Source organism: Myodes glareolus, chromosome 3 (genome assembly GCF_982192425.1).
Source record: "Myodes glareolus chromosome 3, mMyoGla1.1, whole genome shotgun sequence".
In the NCBI taxonomy this organism is placed as follows: Eukaryota; Metazoa; Chordata; class Mammalia; order Rodentia; family Cricetidae; genus Myodes; species Myodes glareolus.
Genome location: NC_142028.1, coordinates 38,531,238 through 38,550,046, shown reverse-complemented (window position 1 = coordinate 38,550,046; position 18,809 = coordinate 38,531,238). Strand labels below are relative to the sequence as shown.

The 18,809-nt window shown below is 46.2% G+C and overlaps 1 protein-coding gene across 4 annotated transcripts in view; it reads right to left on the bottom strand.

Moving 5' to 3' along the window:
• Srgap3 (SLIT-ROBO Rho GTPase activating protein 3) overlaps positions 1–18,809 on the bottom strand; it is a 229,499-nt gene that overhangs the window by 34,255 nt on the left and 176,435 nt on the right. For 2 of the 4 annotated variants that reach the window (XM_048438547.3, XM_087904444.1), the window contains exons 9-12: positions 17,807–18,004; positions 14,613–14,697; positions 7,674–7,701; positions 2,720–2,822 (exon numbers count right to left, since the gene is read on the bottom strand). In XM_048438547.3, coding sequence (XP_048294504.2) covers positions 2,720–2,822; positions 7,674–7,701; positions 14,613–14,697; positions 17,807–18,004 — 414 coding nt within the window. Of the gene's footprint in view, positions 1–2,719; positions 2,823–5,405; positions 5,496–7,673; positions 7,702–14,612; positions 14,698–17,806; positions 18,005–18,809 lie in introns of all 4 variants that reach the window. The other 2 variants (XM_087904445.1, XM_048438548.3) reach the window with 2 other exon arrangements.

Here is an 18,809-nt window from a genome sequence, read left to right as displayed (position 1 = left end):
TCTAACTCCACAAATACTCCCCTATAATTAATGTGGAGCTTCTCTCTTTGTCCTGCCTAGGTATCATAATCGCAGCATCACAGTGGGATTATTTGATCAATACTCTTTTTATAGGCCTGGATTTTCAAAGCCAAGGACTCCGCTGTACATTCAGACAGTGTGAGAATTAGAATGGAAACTAAAATTCTACTCTCGGCAGTTAAAGGAGTGACTACAGATGCTGCCCTTCACTCTCTGGACTCCGGGGTTCTTTAGAGTAAGTCTACGTCATATGGAGCTTTGGTGAGTTTGCTCATAGTAGGTTCACAGCTGAAGTCCTCACTGATTGGAGGCAGCCTAAGTGCAGAGGGAGTATAAAGACATGCTCTTGTGTTCCACAAATCACCTTCTCTTCCCTAGTCAAATGGTTATTGTTCTTCCAAGTATTCTGCCATTCCCTCCAACAGAGCTGGCTCATCCCTCTTTGGAGATTTTCCTCAGAGCCAGTTGAGCAGTATCACTGTACCATACTTCCTCTTGTCATTTCATCCCTCCAGTGGTGCCACAAAGTTATGCTTCAACCGAAACATGTGTGTGCCATAGTGATAGTGGTAGGAGGATATTCATGTTCGTGTGTGTGTATGTGTATGTGTGTGTTAGCATGTGCAGGTGGTCAAAGGTCAACCTCATGTGTCATTCCTCAGGCACCAGCCACAGGAACTCTTCACTTAGATTAGGCTGACTAGCCAGGGAGCCACTGGCATCCACCGGATTCCTTAGTGCCAGGATTCTAAGTGTGTGCAACCATACCCAGCGTTTTAACACAGGTGTGGAGACTAACCTCGGGTCCTCATGCTTGCATGACACGCCTTGTAATTACACTATTACCTCAGCCTTGTGGTGTGGAGGTTTTAATTCCGGTGGACTAAAGTATTCATGCTAGCAGGAAGTTTTGGCACCAATGATAAAGGTTGTATAACAGGCTCTAAAGAAGGTTAGCCAAACACTACTGGGGCATGGTGATGTCGTAGAATAGTAAGATGGCTTCCCAAAGTAACCACCTGAAGGGGCAAACAAACATTCATAGAGTCGAATAAGGTCTAAAGTGTTGGTCGGGGTGCATGGTCAAGTTGCTTTCTAGTTCCACTACGAAGATATTCAGCTCTACTAAAGATATGATCTTCAAACAGTGTCAAGTAAGAGTCAGTTCCTCCCATGTATACTGACTGATCTCCCATTTCCAGAGATCAGAGAGACTCAGGGACAGAGTCCCCGTCTCAGATCTCATCGCACCGTTCCCTCCTCCGGGGACTCCTGTCCTGCTCCTCTCTCATTCCTCCTCATCCTTTCAAACCCCGGCAAGGTCACTGGGCCCCAGCTCACAGCTCTTCTTGCTCTCAATTGCAATAGCATGTTCCTGCGGGACTTCTCATGTGCCTCCCCGCTGCACTCTTGGCCCCTTGCTAGGCTCTGCAAAGACGGAAAGTGATCAGCCAGCTCCAGCAGCCTGGAGAATGGCTCAGCCAGGAGCCAGGGGGAGTGAGAGGAAAAGGAGAAGACAGAGGGTGATGAGAAACAAAGCATCCTTTTGACACAGCCTCACTGGCCATGACCCACTGAGTGGTTCTCTATGAGTCACACAGTTCTCGAGGGACCTCTAATTTTGGGTCTTCAGGCCTATGAGGCATCCTATGGCATCCCCTAACTGTCCTTACTCAGGGGAAATCCCTCTTCTCTTTCTCTTCTGTTCTGAGTACTCAGTCTACAGGCAGAGAGAGTCCTTTGATCTAGGATGGTCCTGCCTCCCCAATCCATCTCTGAGGCTGACGTCTGCATGTCTGTAGTCCTTCTCTGTCCTCCAGGTCTAACTGCACAGAGGACAGAGAGCTGGTGCATGGGGCAGCCCCTGTAACTCCCAAATCATCACTGATGCCGTGAGACTCCACCCTTCCCCTGACCTACACCAGCCCTTTCCTCTGTAGAAATTGTCTTCACTGGCTGATTGTGGGGGGCTTTCAAATAACTGGCGAAGGCCTCCCCTCCTGTTTCTCCAAGAAAACATCTTGACTCTAACACCATCTTCGCCTTGGTCAGTTTGATCCTGAATGACACTGGGGGGTGGGGACAGGAAAAATAAAACCACCTAAGCTGAAACATTTACATTTTTAACCTAAGCTCAATGTCCAGGGTTAACCTGACATTTAGAAGGACTACCTCAACTCTACTCCTACCTTTCAAATCAACCGTCCAAAGCTAAATTAAGCGGAAGGAACTCTTCTTATGAAAACTCAATGACTTCCCATGCTAGTAGAGACTCAGCTATCAAACTGTAGCTGCCTTGTATGGAGACCCACAGGGACTGTCTTTGTGTTGTTCTCCATCAGTCTCCTGTTCGGGAGGAGGGGGTGAAGCTGAGTGATAAAGTTTCCTCAACTGCCCTTCAGGTGTTAGGGCTGCAGCTTCGGCAGCAAGACAGTCCACCTCTTCTGCGCTGAAATAATCGGACCCCTCCCCCATGCGGCTGAGAACGATAGATGGCCACTTAGGGACCACTAGTCAGAAGCACAATTCTCCAGAGGAATGCTGAACTGAAGCCTAGATCAGACTGCCATGAGAAGCTACTAGCTCCATGGGGCCTGGCTAAGGGGTTGACAGGGCTGTTAGCTGGAGGGGACAGGGAGAAGAGAGGCTGCCATTACGTTGGACTCATTCGCGGACTCCATGGCTCCCCAGCAAGTACCTTAATGAACGCTTCCATACTGCCGTTAAAGAGTTTATGGCTATACACTGAAAGAGGCCTAGGTCTCCTCATTTTCTGTGGTTTAGGGGGAAGGCAGGGGGGCCTAGGGGAAAACGGAACAAAAGAAATCAAGAAAGCAACCAACATAAACATACCACTGGGGGAGATGCTCTTCAATCCCACAACGGGAGGAAAACACAAAACACAGCAGGGAGCCTCTGGCCTCCAACACACTGGTTTTCCATGTTCCATCTGAAGGGCCTCTGGATGTTTCAGGTCTCAGTTTACCCACAATACCAAGCAGGAGCAACTCTCACAAAACACAAATGCATTCTACATTACAGGGATGGGATAAATCCAAGAAGCTCCTGCAATGCCAATCAGAGACTGGCATCCTGCAGACCAGATGGAGGTGGGTCAGGGGAGGGAGGTGTCATCTGTAGCCCAGGAAAGCAAGAAACTTTCGAACATAACCGAGAAGGTTTATTTTTGTAATTTTAGCTTAATTCTATTACCAAGGCCCAACTCCCAATGTACTGGGGCATTGTCTTCCGAATGTCTCTTGACATTTCAAAGGAATATGACTCATATTTATTGCACAGATCTGAAAGCCAGACAGCTAGATGCCAGGAGGCAAGCTGCAGCTTCTTTAGGATCCGTAGGTGGCCTGGGGTGTTATTATACCACTCTTCAATCAAGCACACTTTTGATTGGAGCACTGTCAAATCCATTATTACACCTACCCCAATATCTTCCCATTACACACGGTTCTAGTCTATAGAAACTAGGCCTAGAGAGCGCATCACATCCACCTCTAGCCTCTTTCCCCTCCAAGCCCAGGTTTGTTGTGGTTGTTGTTGTTGTTGTTGTTTGCGGGGAGGGGTATTTTGTTTTGTTTTGTTTAATTTCAAGTCATGGGCATGGCCCTGGGACGTCTTGCCATTTCTAACTGCAGACTTGTCTGCCTCATCAGTCCTTGCCAGAGGGATCAGGTTGAAAGTGTCTTGCTTTGCTTTCAGATCTCCGTTCTCTGTGTTCTGCTGTTATCCACAGGGAGGGGAAACCTTATACCACAGTCCACCAGGAACAATGAAATGGCCACAGGCGCTAGACCCGTGTCCATAGTTGCTCGCCATGCATAAACCTGGGTTGGCTTGTTTGCTCATTTCACTACATAAAACTGGCCTGATTCAATGCTGCTGGCCTTCAGGGAAAAGGGTTTTAGAAAGTTAGGAGGAAGCCCTCTTACCAACAAGGCAGTTCATTTTCAAATGGTTTGGTTCAAACTTTGGAAGCACTAAGTACATACTCAGCCAGGCAGATAATGGTCATGTATGAGAAGCAAAGTCTTGCCCCTTCCCTATGTCTTGATTGATTTCTGTACATGGGCAAGAATCTCCTATCTGTGTTTGTTTGTTTCTAAGACAGCATCTCATATAGTCCAGGGTGGCTTCAAACTTGCTATGTAGCCAAGTATGACCTCACACTCCTCATCCTCCTGCCTCAGTGCTGGGATTACAGGCATGCACCTCCATGTTGGGTTGTATGTGATGCTAGCAATTGAAGTCAGGGCCTCATGCATGTTAAGCAAGCATCCTATCAACTAAGGTACATGCCCAGGCCACAGGCAAGAATCATATGGACTGTGGAACCAATCAGGATGAATGAGGGTTGCCCTGCCTCTGTCCCGTGGGTTTATTGTTCTCATGTTCTTCAGCAGTCCAGCCATGCAGGACACTCTAGCCAAGTCATCCTGGATGGTTAAGTGTTGAGCAAAGGCTGCAAACTCCAGGACATGCATGGGCAAAGACATAGTTAAGTCCAAATAGCATGCCACCCAATCAAGGCAACCAGAAGAACAACACAACCAAAAATCTGAAGAGAAACAACAGGCAAGATTATCTCCAGCCCATCTTGGATCTGTGTGAATTTGGTTAGCTAAGTCCGTGTCATTTCCTTTAAAAGTATATTACATCTTGTTTTGAGGATGCATGAAATCAGAGAGGGGGGATCTCGTACAGTAGATCTGCTTTTGAGTTTTCAAATGTAAAAGCCAAAAGAAATGATTGTCAAAAAACGTGACAGAAAACCATAGGATCCAAACTTAGGGATTAAGAATAAGGAGGACAGCAATGTTGTCATTTGTTTTCGTGGTATTTTGGACTCCAGGGTCACTTCTTTATCTCACATTGCATGAGCCTGGGAGGCAAAGGAGCCCACAAGAGATTAAGAAATTTGCCCAAGGCCACACAAATGGGATCCCCCAAGAACTGGGAGTTGAATGTAGTTCTTCACAAGTATGAAGTTGAGAGAGTGATCTTGCCAACTGTCTATTAAGTTCTCACGGCCGGCAAGAGTGGGGATCTTGGCACAGGTACTAAAATACAGGATCAAAAGCTCCAGGGCACCCAGTTGGAGGGTTTCCATTAAAAAAACTCGTAAGAGTTTCTGAGTTTTGTTCTTTGATTTTTTTTTTTTTATGGAGTAGACTAAAAGGAGATAAACGTAGAATATGCTTCCCCGTTTTCTTTGCCAAACTCAGGGTGTGAAAGAAAATGAAGTCACAATGGCCGTCCTTTTGCCGTCCCCCCTCCCCCACCATGGTGCACTGGGCACTGCCTGGAATCTCTGACAAGGAAACATAGCTATCCCAACTTTGAACAACATCAAATCTGTATCGACTTACGGGAATGCTGGGTGGGGCACAAAGTGGGGAGCAGGGGGACAGCTCAGCCAAGGGAAGTGGGGCAGCCTAAGCCTTCCGTCTCTTCTGCCGCTCAGATGCAGAGCAAAAACAAAAGGGAAGAAAGAGAAAAGCAGGGAAGACAGGAGCAGAGAAGGCCACAGAGGGGAGGGCAAGGAAACCAGAGACCAATGTCCCCTTTCAGCCTCTCGGCTGGGGTGAAAACTAGCACATGCTGGCAACATAGGCGCGGCCTCAGAATTAGTCTGTGACAAAAAGCAAGTGATTAAGAATTTCCCTAAACACCCCAACAGATGTGGGTATCAGTATCTAAGCTGGTGGCAACACTGATGTTCGAGGGCGAGTGGGCTCCTGGAAGCCATGGCTGGATAGCAGGGTTGGATAGCAGGGTTGCACCTGACTGGTCATGCCTACAACTAGCTCCCTCTACTCAGGACTAGTGCCTCTTGTCAGCCTGGTGAAGGAGGCCGACCTCTCTTCAAATCGTGATTGACAGCTGGTGTTTACATCCCATACCTTGTCATTTTTAGCAATTCTTCAAAATACATTAGCACATCTGGTCAGCCTACATCCCAGGGCTAGATGTTCTGAGGCCATTCAAAACTATGGCTCATAAATGTGAGAAAAGGGCCATTTAGACAAGGGCAAGAGGAGCTTGGCTGAGGGACCCTGCTCTGATGATGGTCCCAGGACTTTGACGGTGGGTGAGAATCCTCAGTCGGCACAGCCAAGGTGCGGAGACATTGCCAAGGGCCTCTGAGGCTCATCTTAAAAATGCTTTCAGGTGGACAACGAGGTCTGCAAGTTTAATAACGAGCCAGAAAGTATCTGGCTGGGTCTGCAATTTAAGACAAGATGCCTAAGTGGAGATCCAACCTGAACTTGGATTTCCCAGGCCCTAGGTCAAAACAGGTGAGGAAGACAATATTTCAGGAATATATATATATAAAGGAGGGGTGAACTTGAGACCTGGACAAGAGATCTATCGTGGCTCCTCCCCCCACCATTCCCCGGGAGCAATCTCCTTCTCCCTGCATCTTGGAGATCAGGAGGCAGTGAGCCATGGCCAAATTCTTCCCACTTTGTATAAAACAGAGCTTCTGTCCTCTTAGAGAATCTCTTATCCAAAAAAAAAAAAAAATAGTAACAAATTTGGGTTCCTCAAAAGTGACCTGCACATCTGCTGTTCCACATGTGGGAGCGTCCTTGTCTGTGAATCATCTCCGTGTTCCTGAACTGCCTGGGCCCAGAGGAACAGCTGGATTCCTGGAAAGCCCTAAACCTCCACAGCTTCTCAAGCCATTGCCACGCCCACGTGCTTCCCCAGGAGCAGGGGAGAGTTGAAGGGTCATCTTTGCTCTTGCCAAGTCGGACAGCTTTTCAGGATTCTGAGCCATTGGGAAGAATGTGTTGGAAGGAAAGAACGTCATTGGGTGACTGAGCCCCACTGACTGAGGGCAGAAGGAGCTCCCAATGAAAAATTAGCCACAGATGATCAACAGCAGACCTCTGGGCCACGGCTAGCTCATGGTGAAAACTCAGACACCAGGGCAGTGCTGGCTGCTGAGGCATCTAAAGCCTGGGAAAGGCTGAAAGCTGCTGAGTGAAAGTGTTCACTGGCTCTGATGTGCTCAGCACAAAGGGAGTTGCGGGGGGGAAGCGGGAGTTGCCTATGTGATTGGCCTCACCAGCCCATCCAAATTCCCATTGAATTTCAAGCCAAATATGATGGGCAGTGTAGGGAGGGAGGGCATAATCTGGGCACACGTCCATGTGTATGCGGCATGCGCGTGATCATCTGTGCACAAAACCAGCCAACCTCAAAGCCTTAGCAACTGAGGACCCAGGGTGGCCCTGAATGACTTATAGGGCAGTTTGGGCAGTAGCCATGTAACAGATCCAAGTGAAGCAAACAGCTGCCCTACAGCCTGTGGCTCCTGCTGGTGCCTTTAGATACCCTGGAATCAACTACCCTCCCACGGAACAGGGACATGTCCCCACTGCCCCAAAGCAGCTGTGCAAGCACCCTCCTTGTGGCCGGCCATTGCCAGTCTAGAGCGAAAATGAGCAATGTTGCCTCAGTAGCCACTGAACCCTCCCCCACTACCCCAACACCCCCAGAGGTGGTGAAAACCATCCAGCTTCCCTAGTTCCCAAGAGGCTACGTTCGCTTTACACATCTACCCACCCACTGCATCCTCTCAGACTCCAGGCAGCCAATACAAGGACACAAGATTCCCCAACTCTCACCTGGTTGTGCCGCACTCTGCTCTCTCCCCTGGGGAAAGAAAACAAAATTGCATGTTGGTGTTTAATTGGCTTTGGTTGCTTTAGTGAGAGAATTTTTTTCCCCTTAAAATGACGACAATATCGTGTGCCCATCCTACAGTTGTTCTTTAACCCTGTCTCCTGCTTCCTGCCCCAGGCAACTGCTAATTTCTCTGTCTTTGCAGGTTTGATAGGAACTTCCTAGAAAGAAAATCACTCTCCTTGAGGTATCTCTCTTGAATCTGGCTTCTTTATCTTGCCATAATCTGTCTGTGGTTCATCCAAAGATCATGATTCAGAAGTTCATTTATTTTTTATGGCTGAATAATATTCCACTGTGTGGACAGGCCGCAGTTTCCTTACCCACTTGTCAATAACTACCTGTATTTATTAACTTGTGTAACAAGTTCCTTAAAGTTTGAAGCATTGTTTTCTGCATGGAAGCTCCTTAAGTAGGAAGGCAAACAAAGTAGGTTCAGGAAGCCACTGAAACTGAGCAGATTCACTAGGCTCCTCCCGCTGGGGCAAATATAAAAGCTGAGAGTCCCTGTTAGCCTGGAAACCAAGCTGCAAAGAAGACTTGACTGAGACCAGACCAGCTGTCTGGAAGCAGCAGAAATCAGCAGAGCTTCCTAGAAGAGGTTCAGACCATCTGAGGCTCCTGAAAAGGACACTAACCCCAGCTTTGTGACTTGTTACCTGATCTGGGGTGTGCCTTGTGATGCAGCTGTCTTTGAGCAATATCTGCCCCTATAAGTAACCCCTCACCCATATTCCTGTTAGTAACCCCAGTAAAACTCATGGTTTACTAAGTCGGACTTTGGTTTGCTGTGGTAGCCTTATATGGGTTGAGTCACACAATGCTACCTTCTAAAGAATACATACTTTAAATGTTCCCCAAAAAGCTCTTCCCAAGTCCCCAAACTATTCCCACCTAAGTCTTCAACATTTCCATAAGTGGACCACCACCTGGCCACTTCAGTTGGAACTCAGAGAATGGCTCTTCAGAATTCTCCGTCCTTCTTAACTTCAATGGCCCACTTTCCTCTATCTCAGCATTGCTGTCTCGGCCACTCCCATCATCTCTAGCTGGAGTACTCACATTTTATAGGGAATCCCTATTTTATTACAATCTATTCACAATTCAGCAGCCAAAGAACTAGCTTTAAACAAAATATGCCAGATTCCCCTCTTGCTTTCTAGAGCTCCCTGTCACGTGTGGAAGAGAATACAAGCCTCACACTCTGAATCCATAAGCTCTTCAAGGTTCCAGGGGACCCTTCAAGCTGCTGTTACAGATACACAGACTCGCTCCTTCCTCCCTTGGCCTTGAAGTTCCTTCTGCTCCCTCCACGGAGTCCGCCTGCTAAGTTCCTAACTAGTTGGCGGGGCTTGTCTTGCCCCTAACACTTGTAGGGCTGCCTCTAGCTAGCCTTTAGCATCTCAGCTGAAGAGGATCCAGAATAGAGATTCCTCTGTCTGAAGTAGACAAGGGTCTCCTTAGGGTCTCTCTATTTCCCTTTCGATATACATACCATCGTTGGCACTGTCTTTCACTGCAGCTTCTCTTGTCTACTGCTAGCCTACTGTCATTAAAAAAGCACCATGTTCTATGAGAGAATAACATCTGTTCACCAGAGAGCTGGCGAAAAACAGGTCACGTGTAGCCCAGGCTGGCCTCAGTCTTACTATATAGCTGACGCCAGCCTTGGACTCCTGATCCTCCTACTCCCACTTTCCAGATGGATTACAGGTGTGCACCACCATGTCTGTTCTTAAAGCTCCTAAAGGGCCAGGAGATGACAGAGTTGGTAAAAGTGCTCGTTGCAGACACCTGGGGACCTAAGTCCAGATTCCCAGCACCCAGTTAAACGCTAGGTATGACAGGATTTATCTGGAGACCCAGCACTCAGGGATGGATACCGTGAGCCATCCTAACAAACAGCCAGCTCTAGGTTCAATAGAGAGTCTATATCAAAATAGAAGAGAAGAACAAGTAAAATAAAACACACTAGCTACTCTCTGGCTTCCAAATATGAGTGCAAAGGCAAACGTACCTGCACACACACACACACACACACACACACACACACACACACACCTTACTAAATACCAAGGCTTGAATATTGTTTGGCATTAAGTATGAACTCGATAAATATTTACTGAATGGGTAAGTGAAGGAAGAACTCCTCTACCTTCAAGATGCTTCTTGATAAGTGACTATAATTAGTGTGCAAACAAGTATATCCTGCAATGGGGTAACAAGTGTCACAACACCAGTGTGCATGGAATACCATCCCTGGAACAGCACACAAGCAAAAAGATCAGAGCAGACAGAGTGATCAGCTCCAGTTCCTGCTGAAGGGCAGCTTAGATTCCAACCTAGGCTGCCTGACTTCACATCTGCACACCTGGTTCCACCCACACATACAGGTGAGGGAAAGCAGATATTTGCAGTAGAATTTTACTCAAGGCCAATTACTTCTAAAGGTGGTGCTTAGCTTTTTAACAGTAACCCTTCTTCTAGGCTACAGAGATACCTCGCCTTAGAAGATTCTCCCTAGGCAGGAATGGCGTGCTCAAAACAAGGAGATAAACAGTATCTCCTTCTCCCACAAAACTTCACTGACAATGCAGAGGTCCAAGTCCTTGTATTAAATTTTATCAAGTCACCGTGTAATCGTGCACAGTGATACTGATTTTATATATATATATATATATATATATATATATATATATATATATATATATATCAGTATTAAGCAGGATACTGTATATTCTCTTCCCTGTGAGCTTAACTCTTCAGATTCTGTTCATTCTGCTCATCTCAATGAACATGATCACATGACAATCCATGTTCCAAGTGTTCAGTGGCCAGTGTGTGATGTGGGATTCCCCTCTGTATGCTGTGAATACCATTGGTTAATAAAGAAGCTGTTTTGGGCCTAATAAGGTAGGGAAGAGCTAGGCAGGGAAACTAAACTGAATGCTGGGAGAAAGAAGCTGGAGCCAGGAGAAGCCATGTAGCCCTGCCAGAGACAGACGCCTGAACTTTACCTGGTAAGTCACAACCATGTGGCAATACACAGATTAATAGAAATGGATTAAATTAAGATGTAAGAGTTAGCCAATAAGAATCTAGAGCAAATGAGCCAAGCAGTGATTTAATTAATACAGTTTCTGTGTGATTATTTCGGGGTTGAGCAGCCAGGAACAAACAAGTGGCCCCTTACAACAACGTGGTCAACTGAAATCCACTTAAAACCTGAGAGAGCTTGAAAAGGAATTCTAGACACACACACAAAAAAACAGAGTTTGACACAGCTTCTTGCTGTTTGCTGGTGGCATGCCACAGCTCCTTTAAGAGAAGTTTTCCTGACTCAGTGGTAGCAGAAAAAAAATTGCGTGGTTTCAAAACGATGGCTTTGGGCCCCTTACAAGTGTGGTCCATGGCCTTCACCTTGAAGACATAGATAGCTCTAGATAGCATCTGACTCAATGTTCGCAGGCATTGTTTTTTGTTTGTTTTATTGTAGTTGATGGGGGGGCAGGGTCTCACGTAGCCCAGGTTAGCCTCAAATTCATTATGCAATAGAGGATGACCTTGAACTCTGGATCCTCTTGCCTCCACCTTCCTGGGCAAGGATTACCCAGGGATCCAATTTAGATCTCTGTGCATGTTAGGCAAACACCATACCAACTAAATTTCTAGCCTCTAAGGTTTGTTTGGTTTTGTTTGTTTGATTGATTTTTTTTTTTTATGAAAGAACCTTAGCACATTTTCCCCTATAGAAAGTAAGGCAGTGTGAGGCTAGACAAAGAAAGAAATAGAGGGGGCAGGGATGGTAACCTGAAGTTTGAGAAAAACAGAATAGGAAACAAACTGACATTGTTCCTCAGTCCCTGACCAAAGGACCAGGAGATAACAGGGCTAACTGTAGAGGGTTGAAATGCAGCCAAAGACCCACGAAGGACAGGGCAGAATTCAGGTAAAACAGGCAAATTTGCTGTTTAGTTTGCTCATGTGTCTGGGGTCTGCTGCTGTGGGGGCCCACAGAAGTGGGTCTGCCCCACCTTGACTGAAGGTCAGAGAGTTTAAGCCTATCTTGCTCAAGTTACTGAGGAGAGGTCTGACTTAAGGTGTGGCTACAAACAAGGTATCTTGACTAGGATGTGGTTACTTGGTGTTTTGGGTATTCAGATGGCCCACAGAAGTGGATCCATTCCACCCTGACCAAAGGTCAGAGAATTCAAGCCTATTGCTGCTCCTCCAAGGATATGACAGGAGGTTTGACCCAGGCAGTGGCTGCCTACAGGAGACTTGGTCTAAGGTGCAGTAGCTGCATGTCCTTTATAAACAACAGAACTCAGGATATAGTGGTTGACGTTTCGAGTATTGAAGCAAGTATTTGCTCTGTTTGTTCTTTGTGTTATGTTGAAGTAGTCTTTTGCTTTCTTCCCCGCTTTTTGGATTGGGGTATATCAGCATATGGAAAATAAACTCAGGCATATTCAGTATTCACTGAATTGCCCTCCCAGTTCACACTGTCAAAGGGATGCTTTGGAGAAACAGAGGCACACGACATCATAAAAACAAAACAAAACAAAAAAACCCAACCAACCCCCCCCAAGAAAAAACAACAAAAAACCCAGCTTGAATCCTTTCGCATATTTCCTGGGGACTACATTTCTCATTTGCTTTTAACATTTCCACCTCATCCCCTGAACTAGCTCTCTGCTGACAGCAGAGGGCCAGTGATGTGGCATAGCCACACACCGAGCCTGCACTTAGACAGTGATCTACTGAGTGAAGCCTCACACTGCTCAGAGAAGGGTAAGGTGACTCCAGTACTAAAATTTAAAAGAAGAGGCCTGGCACGGTGGCGCATGCCTCTGATCCCAGCACTCAGGAGACTGAGGCAGGTGGATCTCTGGGAGTTCAAGGCCAGCCTGGTCTATGCAGCAAGCTCCTGGCTATCCAGAGCTACATAGTGCGATCCTGTCTCAACAGAAACCTAGACAAAAATTCAGAAGAATGGGTTTGATAAAGTTCTGCGCTCTGGCTGGCCCTGTTTGGCTCAGATTCTCCTGGCTGCGTCACTCAGTGCCCTAAGAATCCACAATACCTTTGTTAGATCATAGATATGTAAAATGAACAGTGATTTGGTATAAACTTACTCAGTTTCTATGTTTTGAGTAATTCAATGCTTTATTAACTTTAGTTTGTAAAAGTGTATCAAAGACAAGCATGGTGGAACATGCTTGTAGTTCCCAGAACTAGGGAAGCAGAAGGATCAAGAATTCAGGACTATCCTTGAATTCAAGGCTACATATCAAGTTTGAGGCCAGCCTAGGCTACATAAGACCCTGTCTCAAAAGAATAAAATAATGTATAGTCACTAACTGTGGCATACCCTACTAATATAAGACGTGAATAAAAGGGAGTTGAGGATGACCATATGAGAACTCTATAATTTTTCAACTTTCCTGTAAATTAAAACCCATTCTAAACAAAATACTCATTTAGAAGAAGAAGATCGTGGCTAGAACTGACCAGTCTACCAAGATCTGTCCCCACTGTCAGTGGGAGCACACTGGGCTGCTCTATGCCTGGCGTGCTAGGAAACACCCAGAGGAGCTTCTTAGGTGCCTCTTAGCTGTTCCTCCATTTCTGAAGCAATGTTTTCTAGAGCTATTCTTGCCAACCAGCTCAAAACTCAGAAAGCAGACGTCAGAGTTTGCATCTCAGAGTGAGGCATGGTTGATAAAACCTGGAAGAACAAATGGATCAGGAGCCATGTCAGTCAAAATGTTATGACTGAATTAAGGCCCTGCAGACAAGAGCAGTAATGGGTTAGCACTCAGAAGGAAACAGGGAAGAGAAATTTCTCTACCCCACAGGCCAAGAATCCGGGACCTTGGGTTTTTAAAAATGTACCTGAGTTCTAAACCTAGGAAATCTAAATTCAAAACACTAATAGCCACCAAATCACATGCCCCCCTCTTTCAACACTGGCCCAATACTGAGATGTCAGGATGAGCAGAACAGATAAAGGAAAAGCTCAATGTAGCTAACTCCTCTACATCTGCAATCCTAGAACTTTGCAAGCCTGAGGCAGGAGGATTACAAAGTTAAAGTAATGCTGGCTTATATAGGAAGAACCTAGAAAAGCAAAGAGAAGCAGGTGGGGGTGGTATGTGAGGATGTGGCTGTGTGTGTGTGTGTTTGTATGTGTTAATTGTGTGTGTGTGTGTGTGTGTGTGTGTGTGTGTGTGTGTGTGTGTGTGTGTGTGAAGGAATCAGATCAGTGATTTGTTTGGAGCAGAGAATAGAAGGACTGACTACAAGGAGACGTAAGGACATTCCTGAGGCTGATAAAATGTTTTATATCCCAAGCTGGGTGGTCTTTCCACAGGAGATTCAAAGACAGCAGGAACAAGCTGGAAATTTTAGAAGGCACAAATGTGCCTAGCCTGGCAGGAACACACTAAGGGAAGGGAGGATATTGGGCAGGGTCAGGGAAGCAGACAGTGGGCCTTGTGTGCTCTTGGTAGCTGGGGTTTTACTCTAGTGCCATTGGAAGATCCTGAGTGGCTTCAAGCCTAGTGTGCTGGTCTCCTGAAGACTAAACCCTACCATGTATGTATTTTCATCTCTGGACCTAGAACCTTGGTGAGGGTCTCCCATAGTTCCCCTGGTGTGTGCTGAGAAACACCAGTCCTGTGTCCTTGGATCCCCACCTCCTACTTATAGGAGACATCCACTACTTGGCCTTGCCCCTTCTTGCAGCCACACAGGGGCCCCTCCCAGTCCCTGGACCAACGTGGTTTTCCCTGCCCAGCACTAGGTGTCTTGACCTGAAGTGGCTCAGCGGCTCTGGCTACACAGTCGCTCCCCTTGGGCTCTCCCATCCGACTTACCTTCACCCAGTGTCTGCTTGAGTAAGTCATGCTTGGCTTGTAGCTTGGTGATAAGGTTACTGCCATTCACATATTCTTTAAATTTCTGTAAAACACAAAGGCATAAGGAAGCTAAAGGTCACACAACCAAGTGATGACAGGGTCTCTAACTCTAACCTCCCCTTCCTCCCCCCAGCAGGGAAACCAAACAGATGTCAGGCTATCCAGGACCTGGTATGGGAACAGGTAGGACTTTGTATCCACTTTGAGCTATTCCAAATGTCTAATTCTTGGGGGTTCCTGGGCCATGTAGGTTGGGTTGGGCGCATAAGAGGCAGGAGAGTATGGCCACAGTGGAGGCTGCTTCTCCAATGAGGATTGTGGGCAGCACAAGACGAAAGGCCCCTTAGGTCACAAAAGCTCCACTATGGTTCTGGAAGCAGAGCAATAAGCAAGAGAGCCAAAGAGAGGTCCTGCAGCTGAGGCTAAGAGCTATGGGAGCAGAGCTGAAGGTGAGCCTTTCTTCCAAATGAGGAAAGGCTATGCAGGCCACTGAGAAACCTTGAATCAGAAGGCTTATCACTACCCTGGGGGACATGACTTTCTGGGTGAATTAAATAAAAAAAGGATGTACAGAAAATGCTTTGCCCCAAGAACCAGAAAGAGAGGGGTTAGGAGAGAGAAGAGCCTCTCCATGATCTTGGAGGACCAATGGAGAAAACTTGGTTGTACTTATTCCAAGGAAACAGAAGCCCAGGGTTGGGCTCCCTGTTGTCCAACATGGAGTAGGGCCCTGCCAGTTTCTAGAGCCCCATTAGCTCCTCGAGGTAAGTTGAGAGTAGACTTAGGATGTCCCTCCAAATGTGGAGCAGTGGACCAGCAGCTGCATCACCAGTTGGGAAGACTGTTAACATGCAAACCTCTGCTTCGTGATACCCAGAATCTAACCCTTATTTCTCACTTGGGGAGGAATCACAGAGGCCTTCAAGCTTCCAAGTTTCAGAGCCCTGCTGAGGAAGCTAGGAGATGAAGTACTTGGTTTTTAACTGAGTGTCCTGGCTCTGGGCAATGTATGCCTTTGCTTCAGTCAGTAAGTTCTGACTTACAGGCTGGTGGTGGAGGCTCCTAACAATACCATCCTCTGATTTCATCACATGTCTAAGGATTAATAAAAACCACAGGTGAGGTGCACACATAAAAGGTTGATTGTGCCTCAAGTTGTGTTCTGGCCTCCGGAAACACACACACACACACACACACACACACACACCAATATGTATATAAAGCATATAAATATACACAAACAAAGAGAAAACACAACATCTTCCAATCCTTGGTCAAAGACACTAAATTTAACTATGAGCAGGCTGAGCCCCTTCCCCTGCTTCCACTTTCCAGATTTTGTTCTACTGCTGAAGTGACTTTCTGTTTATCCCCACATGCACTCCCTGCTCCCTAGAGACAATAACTTCTCTTTTTCAACACAGTAGGCCTCTAACAGAAGCAGTAGGTGCCAGGAGTCATGAAGACTAGTTTTGTTTACTTCCTTGATGAGGTCAAAGAATACTGATGGAAGAAATGAAGTATGTATAATAGTACAATCAGCTATTGGATCGTAGCAGGGTGTTGATTAAGGCTTACCAATTATAGAGTTGGATGCTAGAATTGGGTTAATTTGTGACAGATTCTATTTGCATAATCCGGTCAACATCAGCCTAGCTGTGTGCCTCTAGTGACCTGATTATGAGCCTTGGCAGTAGTCTGGCTCAGCCATGACATTTTCCTATTAGCAAACTTTAAGGTAATGGAGGCCATGCTCCCTGAATCTGTGTATCATACAAGATCTGAAAAAAGCATAGGGGTCAAAGGATTAGATTAGGATGCTGAAAATCTGGACCTGTGATGAGAACCCATTACGAGGACATCTCAGTAAAGACCTACCTAAGTCTTTACCTATGGGGCCTTTAAGAGGAGGGAGACCCAGTTGCATGCAAAGAAGAGTCAGCTGACACAACTCTTTTAAATTTTGTTTTAAAAATAAAATAACAAGCTCCTGGTGTGCTGGTGTATGTCTTCAGTGAGTTTTACTGCAGACATTTGAAGAGAAAGTATTCAGGAGCTATAGGGTACTGGGGCTACTTAGAACCCAAGCGTATAAGGTAGGACTAGAAGAACCAGGGCATTCAGCCTGGAGGAAGGAAACCCCAGCTTCCTACAGCTGGGAAAAGGCTGTTAGGCAGCATAAGCTTCACTCTGGTGTTTTCACCAAAGAAAACAGCATCAAGACCAATGGCCAGGAATCCTAGGGTGGTAAATTTTTCCAAAGATAAAAAGAAAGCTTCATATCTGGTGCTAACCACAACTCAAGCAGGAAAAGTATTTGGGTAAATGAGAATTTTTTATTCTGGGCATCTGAGCAGAGTCCCCATGAGATTCTTGTGGGATGTGCACCAGATGGAAGGTAAGTAAATCACGTGTAGCCCCAATCTCCATGTCCAATAAGCCTAATTTAAACTAACGCCTCAATTCCCCTTCCCCACTATCCTCTGGGCCCCTGGCAAAAATGAAGGTCTGTAACCTGGGACTTCACAGCAGGGACTAGCAGCTCATGAATAGCTTGCTTGAAATGGGATCCTCATTTTCAAAGCTCAGTCACCAATTTAAGACAACAGCATACACATAACTCAAGGTTGTTACTTGGCTCCTTCACCATGCTCCTCTAACCCAGGGGTTCTCAGCCTTCCCAATGCTGTGACCCTTTAATCCAGTTCCTCATGTTGTGGTGACCCCCCCAACCATAACATTATTTCCATTGCTAGTTCATAACTGTAATTTTGCTACTGTCATGAATCATAATGTAAATAGCTGATCTGCAGGATGGTCTCAGAAGACCCCTGTGAAAGGGTTTTGTCTGACACCCCCAAAAGGGTCATGACCCACAGGTTGAGAACCACTGCTCTAACCCAACTGAATCAAACTCTCTTTGGTTCTTTCCAATAGCTTTAGTGACCATCACTCAAGATTAAAGTTACTACTACCCACTGGTGAGCCACTTTCTGCATTTCAGAAAGCCAAGCCAGGCAACCTAATGTTAAAATGCATGTTAGGAGATTTATGTCATATTATTTTACTGGCTCTCTCTCATTCATTCAGGATGCTTCCAAAGCCACGGGCAGCGGATCAACAGTGAGCTCTGGGTCCCAGACACCACTTACCGTGAAATAAAACATTTCTGTTTCCTGTTGGTTGGCTCTCCTTTTGGCGATGTTGATTTTGCTCATGTAGGTCTCAGAAGCGGCTGACTTTATGGACTCTGTAGATCGGCTGTGTTGGAAGGCGTCAGAGACATCGAAGTCCTCCACAGTCAGCATATCCTGTAAGGTCTGCATGGTGGCATCTAGGGTTTTCCTAACCTAGGGGAAAACAACACAAACACATTTATTCTCACATGTCTCTGATGACCACTAAGTCCTTTACCTGATAGTCTCTTTGTTCTTTTACTTAATTTCTCTAGAAGGAAGGCTTCTTATACTGACTTAGACAAATGAGGCAAATTGGTCATGGGTCCAAGACCAAATAGCTGGCAGGGTAAGAAGCCAGAGTGTCCGATCTAAGGTCAGTTATTGGACTGCTTCTGTCTGAGGGACCTTGGGGATGTCATGAGGATAACGGAGTCAAGTTTCTAGGCTTGTTTCTCTGGTCTGGTTAGATAGCGTAAAGAGGCGCCCTCTTGGGGGGGGGGCGGTCACATGGAAATCAGCAGAAATACTCTGGTGTCTTCTCTCATTTAGGGAGGAAGGGAGCATCTGATGGTGGGCGGTGGTCTGCTGGGAGACAGGACCTTAAGGAAGTCAGCTCATTGCTACAGGGTCTAGTTAGGACTCCAGTTTCCATTCTGGGTCCAATGAAATCAGAGACTGCAAAAGCAAGGCATGAGGACCCTAGCCTCATAGAAGTACTCGGACGAGTAGGGTATCAGTGGCAGGCTCTATACTCCAGAGGTAGGTCAATTCCAAAGGAATCACTGGCAGAAAATCAGATTTCATTTATTATGAGATCATTGTCACTCAAAGTCTCTCTTATTGCTCCTCAGCTGAAATATCACCTCCTAATGGTACAGGGCCCCTAGCATGTGCCATTTCTGGTCTAGTGTTTTTCCATTAGTTACTCATTGGTCTTCATGGTTTAATTTCTGGTGTTTTCTCATCAGAAAGAGGA